The following is a 14,503-nucleotide window of genomic DNA, read 5'->3' on the forward strand; positions in this document are numbered from 1 at the left end:
CAATAATTTACATCAATTTAATAATTCTTTGTTGTTTTTTCGTGCAAAACTTTTGGTTAAACGTTGTTATAGTATCAATTCGTTTGGGCTCATAACGAGTGGGCCCACTATGAATTATGAAGCTCAGGTGAACTTCGGTGCAACGTAAAGAAGAATGAGGAACCTTTAGGTATGGTACATGCATGGACCGAAGCAATTATTCGGTCATCTCCTCAGTATTGTGTTATATTTAACACAAAGTTATAGTATTAATGTTAGGTAGTATCCACAAAGGTTTCATGTCAAATTGAGAACAAAAAAGTGAATTTAAATAATTAAAATTAGATTGCAATAATAAAATGAATTGAAACAAATTTTTATGCACATAGTTATCAATAATTACACATTGAGATTACAAATGTTGTCGTACAGTTTGATTATACAAATTAAATTTGTCATAATCTTCTTAGTATAGTAGATTACAATTTACCGAACAAAGCTTTCCCTAAAATACTTGTGAAAGCAATCTTCGAATTGACGGACAACTTTGTATACTTCAATTAACAATTTAGTAAATCTACTTGAAAAATAATTTTCATATCCTTCTGGAACTGCTCCTGAAAATGATACAGATATTAAAAATTATTATTACATTTTCTCGTATTTAACGTGTTATGAGCTATAGATTTGGTAAGAGAAACAAACCTGAACTTCTTTAGGAAGTTCTCCATAATGATTCAATTTGTTTCTGAAGACTCTCAACAAATCTGTAACTTCTGTAATGACCAATGTTGTTTATAAATGCAGCTTCCATCTTATCATTCCATTTTCCACCAAGAGCAACATTTTCTAATGCTTTCAATAGAGCAGAATTTGATGTTCTATTTTCCAATTCAACTCGGTCACTGGTGTCCCGAAGAAACGACAATCTCGTCTCACAACTCCATAACATCGGGTGGTGCAGTACTTCAGATGCTTTTGGCGTAACAACATATGAAGATAAACGGATTAGGTTCCTCTCAAGTTGAAAACCGACTTGAGAGGTCATGTTAATAATCTCAAACATCTGAAGTTTTGTGCAGAGTTTTGCTTTTTAACACATGGTAGTGACAGTATGCTGCAAAGGTAGCATGATCAAGATATGAGAATTAAAAGCATACTAAAAAAAATTTTGAGCTTTACCTCATCAATGCTGATAGTAGAGGCGATGGATGTTGATTTGCTTTCCATAAATTGAGGCCCTGCATTATACCTTTGGCCTTATCGAATTGAAGATTATACTCGGTCCCAACGCTCGTAAATTGACCCATTTGGTTTATAGATGAATCAGAAGATATCATAATCAAATCATCTAAACTGCAAATGCAACGCTCTAAAGAAAGGTAGACGAAATCTTTATCATACTCCACCCCGTACCACCGAACGATATTCTGATGCCAATCAGATGCAATAAGATTCTGAATTTCTTTGAAAGCTACAGGATTATGAGCTCGAACAAGGCGTTTTACAGCAACAGGTCGACCTCCATATGTACCTTCGAGTATGATGGTGCCATTGCTTCCCTTAGCAATTTCTACATTTGATACAAATAACTTACCAATTGTACAGCCGTCGATACCGCCTTCTACGAGTTTATTAAGGTCCAATAACATAGGTGACATGTCTGCAAGTGCATCCGTTGTCTCAACAGTTTCACTTCTGTTTCCTGATTTTTTTCTTTTCGAAGATGAAGCAGTTTTTTCTTTACCAACTAGATCATTCGGATAGAAGATCAAACCCAACTGAACGATAACCGCAAACAATATCAACGATAATGTTATTGAACTCTTGAAGGGAATGTCTAACAAACCCTAAAAGAGAACTCTTGACAGAGGAAGCACAGAAGCGCGTTGAGGGAGAACTCTTGACAGAGGAAGCACATTGAGGACTCTTCTGATCCCCGTATTCCCTTCGAACACTGATGCTTCTATATTGACAGGACTTGACGTCTCTACAATGAAATGTAGCCTCAATCATGGAGACTGTCATATTCCAAGACACTTTGTCTGTATACGGAAAAAATGGTTGCAAAGTGTAATCTGTCCTTGTGATGTATATAAATTGAGAAGTTCCAACATAAAAAGGATCCTTTTTCTGCAATGTGGATGGAGAATTGTCAGACTTATAAGAATGAATAACCCTTCCAGTCTTAGGGTCAACCACGAACACAGCAGTCATCCTCGATCCAAGTATGACAGTTCCATCTGATACGTATAGCGCGCCTCGGATGAATTCTTCAATAGTCATTGGAAGTTTCTGTAAAGCAATCATGGAAAAAAAGGTAAATGTCATAAAGTAACAGAAACCAGAACGCATAATCTTTATTTGAAAGAACAAAATAAACTCGTCCACAGAGCTTTGAAGCCATACCATTAGACCCAAAATGCACATACATCTGTCAGTCAGCTTCGTACTTCAGAGAGAATCCAGTACTTGAATCAACGATGTTTTTATCACCATTGTCTTCATTAATGGGAGCTTCGTATGATGAGTGTATTGGTTCTCCGGTTGAAAAAGACCACAACATTCTACGAGATGTACAATCTTCAAGATAAAATGTTCATCTTTTAGAGCAAATAATTCTGCAGAATCCTTTTCCGGAGATTAAAAGTAGCTCCGAAAAAGGATTCTGCAGAATTAGTTGCTCTAAAAGATGAAACATTTTATCTTGAAGATTGTACATCTCGTAGAGTGTTGTGGTCTTTTTCAACCGGAGAACCAATACACTCATCATACCAAGCTCCCATTAATGAAGACAATGGTGATAAAAACATCGTTGAATCAAGTATTGGATTCTCTCTGAAGTACGAAGCTGGCAGCTATATGTACATGACCGCATTTTGGTTCGAATGGTATGGCTTCGAAGCTCTGTGGACGAGTTTATTTTGTTCTTTCAAATAAAGATTATGCGTTCTGGTTTCTGTTACTTTATGACATTTACCTTTTTTTCCATGATTGCTTTACAGAAACTTCCAATTACTATTGAAGAATTCAGCTCAGGCGCGCCATACGTATCAGATGGATCTGTCATACTTGGATCGAGGATGACTGCTGTGTTCGTGGTTGACCCTAAGACTGGAAGGGTTATTCATTCTTATAAGTCTTGACAATTCTCCATCCACATTGCACAAAAAGGAAAAAAAGGATCCTTTTTATGCTATTAATACAATTTATCCTTAATGTTTTCAAACAAAATCAATTTTATCCCTACCTAATAGAAAATTTAATCAGAGTGGATTGTTGTTATTTGACTCGCTATTTCATTGCCACGTTATAGCTTTCAAAAATCAATTATGTATAAAATATTTATTATGTTATTAATACAATTATAAACAAGTTAATCACACAAAAAAAACTAGCTAACACGTTTACTATGGTACTAAAACAATTAGTATAAACAACTTGTAAAAATACATGAAACTACATCAGTTTATCGAAAAACTTATTTGAAGATTCAATGTGGCGGTCGAAAAACTGTCAAAAAAGTCTGTTAGACAAGGGTAAAATTGATATTGCTTAGCAAGATTAGAGGATAAAATCACATTTAAATCTGCACTTTCCAAAAAGGATACTGGTAAATATTCGACCTTATCCCATAAAAATAAAATAAAAAAATCAATAAATAAATACAGATTCAAATTTTCTGTTAGTTAAAGGTAAGGGTAAAACTAATTTCGCTTAGCAACGTAAGGGGTAAAATTGCACCATTTCGTATATTTGGGGTAAATATGCACTTTCCTAAAAACGTGAAAACATAGGGGTAAATTTTGACGTTATCCCATAAAAAAAAACAAATCAATAAATACAACTTTGATAAAGTTGTTCAAGAACTACCCTATAATTCCAAAAAAAATCAACCAAAATCCAAACTTTGAGAATTTCTTACCTGGTTTTGTTTTCAGAGCTGTTCTGATCCTCATGACTTTGTTCTGAACTCCATCTAGTGATTATGTGCTCTTGAACAGAGTATCCATCCAAATACAATGGAGAAGAATCACCATTTCCATGTTTACTGATATTAACAACTAACAATGTTTTCGCAACACTTCCGCAAAGTCGAATTGTGCAATAAAAATCAGGACAAACACTCAATCTCCCATTACTATCTCCTTCTTCTGATGATGAAACAATGACAGCATATTCAAAATGAACAAAAGACATGATGATGATACGCAAAAAAGTCTACGCCATACTGTGATCCCGGCCTCACAACCCAGTTTTTCTTCCGGAGATGCGAATAAACCTTGAATAAATCAGGGAAAGTTTTCATCTTTGATTTCATATACTTCCATAGCTCATCAGAATTCATCTCACAATCATCATTGTCAACAATTTTCAGGCATTTTAAGTAATATTGTAAGTAAAATGCTTCCTCCATACCTAATTGAAACCATTGTTTATCTTTGGAAGCATTTATGATTGGCCGGCCGAAAGAAGTTCAGTTTGCTCGGGTTCTACTGCGATTAGTACACTGCATCCGGTAAGTAATCCATGAGGATTTGATTCAGTTAGAGAAGAAGAAAGCTGCGAAATAATCTTCGACATTGGATCTTCAAGTGCTTTAGCTTCTGCACTCTTTCCTTTCCATCTTGGGGCCATTTAGCTATATCCTGATAGAAATTAAGCACTTCAACAAGTTAATTAATTGTGAATTGCTTCAATCGAACACGTAATATGCATAGAATTGCTTCGATTTAGCATTTCATAGAACATGTAATATGCATGGTTTTAGCTTCTTCCTTCCCTTGAGCTACAGTTCCTTAAAATTGCTTCGATTGAGCATTTCATCGAACAGGTAATATGCAGAGAATTGATTCGATTCAGCATTTCATCAAACAGGCAATATGCATAGAATTGTTTCAATTGAGCATTTCATCGAGCAGGTAATATGTAGAGCTGTAATCGAGCCAAACCGAGATTTGATCTGCTCCTGCTCAAGTCGTCAAAAAATTGATAGTGCAAACTCAATATTCTGTTCATGAGCTGCTCACAAGCTTGTTCATCAGTTTGCTCGCCAGCAGCTCGTTTTTTCATGCCTTCACATCATTGTTGGACTATATGTCCTGGATTGCTATATATCACTTAAGGAAGGAGAAGTACCAATTGATCATGAAATTCTCCTTGCTTAAGTGATATATAGCAATCCAGGACATATAGTCCAACAATGATGTGAAGGCATGAAAAAACTATTAATCATCATGAAAGTAGCGTTTATTTAGAAACATGATGCCCAATTTAGCATGCTCTTGACACCAATTAACTTGGAACAAACTGGGTCAATTAGTAATTACATATAGAATCAATTTTTTTTATGGACGAATTATAATTAACAAGTGCAAATTCATAATATTCTTAACTGAAAACATTACCATAATCTGAGAAGTCATGTAAATACTGCGCGATGAGGAGATAATTAAAACTTGCTGGATTTCTGCAATTATAATAGAGAATGGATAAAGTGAGTGGAAATGAAAAATACCAAGTAAATATTGATAGAATTTGTTATAAGGCATACATGGTAAAGTGAATAGCAGAGAACTAAAATCCAGTTGCAGCTACTAAATCAGATACACCAACATCGCAAAACATATGCGTGAATGCACAAATATACACAGGATTCAAAAAATCAACAGCTAACAAGGTGAAGCAGTCCCACTCAAAATTAAAAAACCCCATACCCATTCTGAAAATTAGTAAATCGAAAAGGCTAACTTACCTAAAGCTCTTCCGTCCGAGTGACACAATCTTTCCGGATAATTGTCAGATGACTTTGAGTAATCCGTCTGTGTAATAGAAAGGATAGGAATGGAGAGAGCGAAAGGGGTGAGGGAGTGGTGACTGATCGAGAGAGAAAGAGAATGGGGGGTCTCGAGTTAGGTTACAGATCCTGAGAGAAAGGTAAAATTAAGTTAATTATAGATATTATTATATAACATGTCATAGTGCCTTCAATCGGTAAAACATAAAAGGATTTCGCTTTAATGCAATTAAAGTCCTCCTTGTAACTTCTTAACTTTAACACAATTAAACATGGTATTAAGAAGGCATTAAGTAACGTAATTCTCACTTGCGCATTCAAAGACTCTTTAATACATTATTAAATAGTCATAATATTCATAGGTTATTTTGAGTACTATAAATACACCATTATGTAAACCTAATTTGTATTCAGTTCTTCTGTCACCTAATAAAATACTATTCTCATTCTACCCGTGGAGTAGCCAACACAACATTCTTCTGTCTCCTAATAAAATACTATTCTCATTCTGCCCGTGGAGTAGCCAACACAACATTGGTAAACCACGTAAATCTGTGTTTCGATTGTTTATTTGTTCTTTTATTTATCTTTCGTTAAATTCCGCACAACAAATTGGTATCAGAGCTTTCGATTTTAAATCGGTGTTCTGTTTTCTGGAGAGAAAAATGTCTGCTATGAACGTAAAAATTGAAAAGTTTACTGGAAAAAATAGTTTTAGTCTATGGCAGATCAAGATGTGGGTTTTGTTGAAACAACAAGGTCTCTAGACGTCGTTGAAGAAGGCAATGGGGGATGCCACTGTTGAAATGGCGATTCTGGAAGAAAATGCACATTCGATAATTATGTTGTGCCTCGCAGATGACGCCATCACTGATATCTCAGACGAAGAGACTGCTGCTAGTCTATGGATGAAGTTAGAGAGTTTATATGTGACGATACTTCTAACACTGTTCTATTTTCATCTAATTAGCAATCATTTCATAATTTTTCTATGGACATCCAATCATTTTAACGAGTATTCTAATAAAATATACAACATTTTCTTTTTGAAATCAAAAGCATAAAATCGGACTCATCCAAAATATGATAATGTGAAATGAAAATGTTTAAAAGGTAACCCAAAAGTTTATGCAAAAAGCTACACAGTAATGGACCTGTATACTGTCACTACACTTGTTCATGGGTTGGGCCACTCAGCTCAGCTCATACTAAGAGCTAAAGAAATTAATTCAAAGTTTAGTCCAAGTGATTAATATATTAATATTAAAAAAGTAGATTAAACTATATAAGTATGAAAAAACAAATAAAATTGAATTAATTAATTTGATGAAAAACTAACAAAATAATAAAAACTTAAATGTAGGCAAAACAAAAAAATTAAGTGCGGAATTGGAGTTTTTAACACAAATCACAAACTCCATTTTATGTATGGACTATAACAAAAACATGTTCAACACAATTCATAAAAGTGAGTCAATGAACCATAAACAAATCTACCCTTTTTTGAAATTATAATAAAGGATTGCTAACAAGAAAGAATTTTTTTTTTATCAAACTTACCTTTATTTCTAATAAGAGAGATGTGCAGTAATTAATACAAATAATTCAAATTAAGCTATAACAATTAGGAAGAAAGAAAAAAAAATACATAGAGAATAGAGTTTTAAGAAAAAATATTAAAAATAAATTAGTTATTTTAAAAGTTTAATTAATATTTTATTGATTTTGATAAAAAAAAAAGGGAACCATATAAAAAGGAGGGAATTACTCAACAACCACCTAAGGAACGTAATAGACCCATAAACCCCACATTTAAAATTTGGGTTTAATTAATACATTATGAGCCTCCTGAATTAGGTTAAAATAATTGATTGTCTTCCGAATTTACAATGTGTTTCGTTAGCCTCCTAAATTTGTTTAAAGTGACATGATTAACTCTTTAAATCCAAATGAAAAAACAAGATTAGTTTTAGACAAATTGAAATGTATATGCATTTAAAGAAACCAAGCGTTATATAGACCTTATTTTTCTAATTTATTCACCATGTTATTTTTCTAATTTATAATTTACTTTGACATTTGTTTAAAAAGATACTAGTAAACTTGTACGAAAGGATAATATATTGTACCTGAAACAGTAATTACGATATCATTAACCTTCTTGCCCAAAAATGTCTCAGCTATCTCCTTCATCTTCCCCAACGCCATGACAGTAATTTCCGCAGGGCTAAACATTTTAATCCTCCCTCTTTCCCTTACTTCTATATAAGGTTTTTCATCCTTATTCACAACCTTATAAGGCATGAATTCGATATATCTCTTAACCTTCGGATCATTAAACCTAATCACAAGCCAAGAACAACCAGACCCTTGATTAATCTAGGGTCTAAAACGTGAAATGGAGTTATAAAATATCAATACAAAGAAATAATGAAAGGTAATGGTTTACCATCTTCCCATAAAATATCTAACATTAAAGATGGTGTTTTCAGGATCTAAAGCTGCTCGATTCTTTACAGCGTTTCCTATGAGACGCCTTGTATAAGTAAATGAAACCCATGATGGAGTTAATTTATTGCCTTCCTCATTGGCTATTACCTCCACGTGACCATTCTGATAAACCCCCGTAGAAGAGTAACTAGTTCCCAGATCAATTCCAATCAGAGTTTTATGGTATGCAGAATCGTCTAGCACTAATTCTTCAAAGAAAGGACAAATTTAAGTTCCAGATTTCAATTACCTCGAACAAAGAGAATGAGAAACAAAACCAATAAGTTTTTGCAATAGATCTCCATTCATCTTTGTCAACATATTGAGCGCAAAGTGTTAAAAATTAGACGCCACGAAAACTACTAAAATCGATTACCAATTACAAAATTAAGCAAGTACAACTACTGAAATAGCATATACATTACAAGAAATTTGGTCATTTGTGACGCACACAAATTGTCATGAAAACGTGATTTTTTTTATCATAATACATAATAGGTGTTAAAATTTTATCTTTACAACGATCGTAACGGCAGGAGCATGGTATTATGTATATATGACGAACTTTTTTTATCATAAATAATTTACTTTTTGTTTGGTTCTTTCGTGGGAAAAATATGGGCGTGCCAGAGAATTATAGTATTCTCGAACTATGGAATAAAATTGCGCCTAACTAACTTCTAATTATCAAACGATTGTATGGAATAAAGAGACCGTAAAATTCCAAAGATTCGATTATCGAAACGATACCGACCTTACAAAAGCGATTGAACAACAAATAATAATAAAAAATGTACTGGGAAATGAATGAACTTTGGATCTGAAAATTGAAACTAAGGGAAACTGATAATTATAAAAATACTGAAGTCTAGAGATAATTTGTTAGAGTGTTGCTTGGGTGTGTTGAGTTATTGAGTTGGGGTATTCTCATCGTGATTCCTTCCTTTTATAGATATTGGAGGTAACTTCCTGCTTGCTTCCATTAAATCACGTTCTCCACATTCAAACCACGTCTTGAATAACTGTTCCACTTTGACTTTCACGATGGATTACTTATGATGCTTTCTAACTTTTCTGCATTTTAATTGGCTCACAAAATGGACGTTAAAAATCTTAAATGGCCTTCTGATGTCCCTTTGATTTACCATAGGTTCCCCTTGATGTTCACCCTAAAGAGTAGCTTTCCCTTTATATTCACTTTTGAAAAATCGACTTAAACATAATTTAGGTCATTTAATGCATTTAAAAATCATATAAAGCAAAAAAAAATATCTATGGTGCAAACACTTTTATACGATAAATAATAACATGTGTCACTATACTATTTTTCTATAGTGACTTTTCGTTTGTCACTATTATTGCAAATATTGTGTCATGTAATGTTTCATTATTGTCATGAATTCTAAGAGTTAAATGACATCATTCAAATTTCGTCATCTAAAAATAGAGCTAAAGTGATGAATATCAATACAAGATTGAAATTATAAAGCTAACGTGACACCTGAACCATTATATTTTTGTTAGATCAGATTTAATTTCGTCATGAAATATAAAAACTGAACTGACAATTACTATTTTGTCAAATATGTTAAGGTGACAAAACATGATAATTGTGACCAAAAATTTGATCACTAACTTCTATGAGGACCAAATTTTAGCTCCAAAATTGGATTACCGATAATTTATTTTGTAATTTACTCAAAATTTTCAATATAATTTAATAATTTGTTATTGTTCTTATTATTAATAATAATTTTAAATTAAGCTAAATTTATTGTTATTATTCAAGCAGTGCAATAATATTAATTTAACAAAAAAATACATATATTTATAAAAAATAATCATATGATACATAATTACAGAAAAATATTACCAAAATGTAAAGAAATAATTCTTTACGAAAAGACGCTTGTAAGAAAAACAAAGTTATACATTGTTGCTAGCATACAAAGCAAACAAAACACCACAATTTAAGCATCCAATAGTTTTGGAACATTGATTTGAACCTCTTTTACGTTTTTTTTTTTCAAGCCTCTTGCCTGCAATGTACCATAAAAACATAAACTCACTATAAAAATTATTAACAAGCACATTAATTTTTCAACAAGTAATATATCTTATGTCGTTATATAAGAGATAGCAGTAAAATGTTCAAGAGCCTATACCATAAAACGAATTGTACTTTATTTATTCCATAGATGTAGTTTCCTGATGTCCAAATGCAATAGAGATAATTCAACCTCAGATAGCGAGGGAAACAACTTTTAGATTTCCACAACAGCAAAATTAACTAATTAAACTTAGTGTGAAGACAGAAGCTAAAGGTTGTAAAAAGCGCTAGGCGCTAGTCGGGCAGACATGGGTCTTGAAGATTAATCAGGGATTGATCTCCATATTACTTTAAATTTAATCTACTCTAATTCCACTTCATCTCCATATTATAGACTTGTTATTTAAACATCATTCCAAAATATCACAGCAAAATAAAGAATATAAACCATGTATTCTGTAAACTGAAGTTCTTGATCCAAGGTTGCTTCTCATCACATGAACATTCCTCGTCCATTAATTAATCATTTAGTTAAAACTCAAATTGTGATTAGGCTTCAAAATAATGTCCAATATGGGAATTGTTAAGTTTGGTTCTTCAAACTCATGTGTTTATCTTTCAATGGCTATATTTGGTAAATTCAAGAATGGGATACACAGAAGAAAAGAAAGACATGCTTTAACACCACATTCTATCTCAAAAACAAACATTTCCATCAAGCATCTTAAAACACCAAAATCAATAAGTGATGGAATCTCTAATTTTTACACAGCAGCACAAACACACAGAGTGTTGGAAATTATTTGCTTTCTTCAAGTGCTTTCAATTGGAATTCGGTTAGGAGTTGAATGCCCTTAATGCAGTTGATTGTCCATGTATAAGTTGGTGCTCGGTGTCCTTTCGGAAGCAATCACTAAGATGCCAAGCTAATCTAGAACGTTTTTCTTCAACAACTAGAATCTCAGAACAACCAGCAAACAACTCTTGGTATGCATTTTGCCAACAACCGTTTGAACCATACAATTTGTTTTTAGCAATTCCAAGTAGTTTCACCCATTTTTCATCTTAAATTCCATTCATTGAAATTTCAGCCACTGAATTACCCATAAAAGGACTGGAATTGGAAGAAGAAGAAGAAGAAACAACCCCATCATTGGTAGATTGGTGCAACTGACATTTAAATAAATAGAAAGACATGAAAATGATTAGCCATTTTCCCTTTCTCTTAACCTGCATCATACACAAACGAAAATGAAATTCCAAACACATTAGTATCCTCCAAACTGGTAGAAACTTCAACATATATAACAAACACATAATCAAAGATTAAGAAAATGAAATTCCAAAAATAGAACCTCAATAGAAGAAGAAATTAAAACCCAAAATATAAAAGCATATGAGAAACACACATAGAAAAGACCTATAAAACTGAATTTTGATCCTTAATGTGTGTAACCACCCAATGGTTGCTTCTGTCTCTATTTTTATGCATATATATATATATATATATATATATATATAGTTGTGGTTATGAGAAGACATGTATTGAAGCAAAAAAAAATTATAAAAGAAACAAAGGTATAATTCCTGACATCTTATTATAAGATAATAAGATAGATAAGTGTATGTAGTCAATCAAACAATCAAATTCACAAATATTAAGAAATGCCCAAGTTTGTAGATGATAATGCATTGACAGTTAAAAATAGCAGTAACAGTAAAAATTGATAGATAAGGGAACTTACAGTATTTCTAAATTGGTCAAGTTTGTAGTGAAGGAACTCCTCCAGTGAGATAATTATTGTTTAGTTAACTACATAACATGGTCACATAGAGTGTGTTCAATTAGGTGGTTGACATTAATGAATCAATTGTAAAATACGCAGAATGAATGGAACTTACAGGTTGCGAAGTGCATGGAAGCAACCTTCAAAACATATCAATTCTCTTATAGTACCCACCAAATGGTTGTTGCCAACATCCCAATTCTTTGCTTCATCCACATCAATGGAGCATATTAGATGTCACAATGGTCTGCTACAGAGGCATGCATCTGTTATAAAAATATATCAGCAATGAACTAGTCCCTATCTCAGCAGATGTGTTCAATGAACTAGAAAAATAACAAAGTACTAGCTCACATAACACTTTTAACATATTACTTTGGCTCTCTTTCACCCCGAAGGTGGTCTTACTTCACTTATAAAATCACTATGTCTTTTTGAAAATGTAAGGGAGTAATCTACCAGCCTAAATTTATCATGCAGAGAGCAAACTGAATAGCAGATTTCACATAATACAACAGGTGGATAACCCAATGCACCCAATGCCAATCAATCAGTCAGACACCTTCATTTCTCAATCATTCATTCATTCCTTCATTTTTTGATAGTGTAAAAAAGTGGAAAGCACATCAATTTATAGTAGCATAGCCATCCTTCTTTGTATCATCTCATAAAATAAAACCTGCATTTCAACATAATAACTCTTCCAATTATGCACCTCTTCTCAACAAATCTGTGGCTACCTAGAGGCCATTATCATCTGCTGCCAAAACAACTAGCTCCGAAAAGGTCCATTTTTACTCTCCCTAATTTCTAATTTCTATATGCAAGAGACATGGAATTTTTTTTCTTTCTTTTTCTAAAGAACAAAACTTTATTGCAGAACTCACCTCCAATAAAGCTGCTAACAAGGGTGGAGCAATTGAAACTTCCGTGCAAATCTGAGAAAGCTGGTTTACTGTCTGCAGCAGAGAAGTCTGTTAATTCTTTTTATGAAATGCCCCAATGAAGAAAAACAAGAACTCAATATTCCTGTACAAAGTTGGAGAAAGCAAAGAAAAACCTGAATTTCTAGTGCCTTGATCCTCTTTTTTACCATTAAAAAGTAAAGAACTACCTTTCAACCCAGTTTGATGACCAATACTTCTGCTTCAGTTTGGCATATTCTGTTGGTTGTCATCTCCATTGTGCCCAAGTGAACCTTTGGTTCTGCCTGAAGAAAACATAGAAAATACAATCCTGAAATTAATAATAATAATTAATATGCAAAACCCTAAGATATAATAATTGAGATAAGAAAATTTAATGAACCATTAACCTACCAAGTATAGAGTTTGATGGACTGGGCAGCCGCAACACAACCAAGAATCGCAAAAAGAAACCTTAACACAACCCTTGGAAACAATTCTACCGTCGGTTTACATAAGAAAAAATATCAACACTTTCGAAAGGGAAGCTCAGAGAGAAGTGACTGGAGAAAGGAGCAGGAAGTAAGGAGACAAAGAACGAGAGGGAGGTGATAGTAGGAGATTCGATGCCGGAGTAAAAAAAGTAAAGAAAGCGAAGGAGGAAGGCCTGAAGGAGAGAGAAAAGAAGGTAAAGAGGAATACGTTATACGCATGACGAAAATATGGAAATGATATTTTCTGATTATTCAATATATATTTTTCTCAAAAAAAATTTAATGTTTATTCATAGATATTTGTCCCCTATTGTATTTTTGAAAAGAAAAGGAGACCATCAATATATTTGTCCCCGTTATTAATTACAAAAATATATTTGAAGACTATATATTTAAATTGTCGCTGATATTTTGTCCTATATAATTCAATATTTTGTAGTGTTCGCTTAAAAAGAAAAGTATTTACAACAATATCAAACCATAATAATTTAAACATAATTTTAAATTAATAAAATTATTATTTTTTAATCTATTTTAAGAATTAAAGTTTATAAATTAAAAATCTAAAATATATTATTTAGGTTCAAAATTTATAAATTAAAGTTTAATTTTTTTAAATTAAAATGTAAAAATATACTTTATTTATTATATATAGAAAATAATGTTATATTTATAATTAAGTTTAATAATCTATTTAATTATAATTTTTTTAATTAATTATGATATTTATGTAGGAAGCTTTATTATTAATTTGTTACCATATTCAACATCTTTAAATATTATTAATTTATTAACAAATTTGAATTCCTTATGACTTCTTCTCTAACTATAGAATGACTAATTCTTCTAAAGTATTAATGTTTGCTCTACTGGTTGCCACTTTGAGATTTAATTGACTTCTTGGATAATGTTTAGAGTGCAAATTGGACCTTAATCCTAAAAAAAACTAAATTTTGTAACATTTAATATATAATAATAATAATGTAGAATATGAATAATTC

At 32.3% G+C, this 14,503-nt stretch overlaps 1 protein-coding gene, 1 long non-coding RNA gene, 1 other non-coding gene and 1 pseudogene across 6 annotated transcripts; all 4 read right to left on the reverse strand.

Annotated features, from left to right (window-relative positions):
* Window positions 1-334: 334 nt before the first annotated feature.
* On the reverse strand, window positions 335-1,773 carry LOC136208618 (serine/threonine-protein kinase/endoribonuclease IRE1a-like). Its single transcript, XM_065999676.1, has 3 exons — window positions 1,162-1,773; window positions 685-954; window positions 335-596 (listed from the first exon to the last, which is right to left on the reverse strand). Exons 1-2 carry the CDS (start codon window positions 1,638-1,640, stop codon window positions 948-950), a joined length of 486 nt encoding a protein of 161 aa, XP_065855748.1. The 5' UTR covers window positions 1,641-1,773; the 3' UTR covers window positions 335-596; window positions 685-947.
* LOC136208617 (tRNA-splicing endonuclease subunit Sen2-1-like) lies at window positions 1,670-5,927 on the reverse strand (annotated as a pseudogene).
* A 4,535-nt stretch (window positions 5,928-10,462) lies between these two features.
* LOC136210249 (small nucleolar RNA snoR136) lies at window positions 10,463-10,600 on the reverse strand. Its single transcript, XR_010677957.1, has one exon. It is a non-coding gene; the product is annotated as a small nucleolar RNA snoR136 (small nucleolar RNA).
* A 508-nt stretch (window positions 10,601-11,108) lies between these two features.
* On the reverse strand, window positions 11,109-13,702 carry LOC136209407 (uncharacterized). Of its 4 annotated transcripts, none has more exons than XR_010677523.1 (6): window positions 13,423-13,702; window positions 13,218-13,313; window positions 12,991-13,062; window positions 12,219-12,369; window positions 12,062-12,129; window positions 11,109-11,546 (listed from the first exon to the last, which is right to left on the reverse strand). It is a non-coding gene; the product is annotated as an uncharacterized lncRNA (long non-coding RNA). The 4 variants fall into 4 exon arrangements; XR_010677524.1 differs by having other exon boundaries at window positions 12,991-13,132; XR_010677522.1 differs by having other exon boundaries at window positions 13,164-13,313.
* Between the last annotated feature and the right edge of the window lie 801 nt (window positions 13,703-14,503).

The sequence above is a fragment of the Euphorbia lathyris genome, chromosome 10, assembly GCF_963576675.1.
Source record: "Euphorbia lathyris chromosome 10, ddEupLath1.1, whole genome shotgun sequence".
Taxonomy (NCBI): Eukaryota; Viridiplantae; Streptophyta; class Magnoliopsida; order Malpighiales; family Euphorbiaceae; genus Euphorbia; species Euphorbia lathyris.

Bases quoted from the DNA above. Each gene is read 5' to 3' on its own strand.
- LOC136208618 (XM_065999676.1), bottom strand. From the start codon at position 1,640: ATGTCACCTATGTTATTGGACCTTAATAAACTCGTAGAAGGCGGTATC.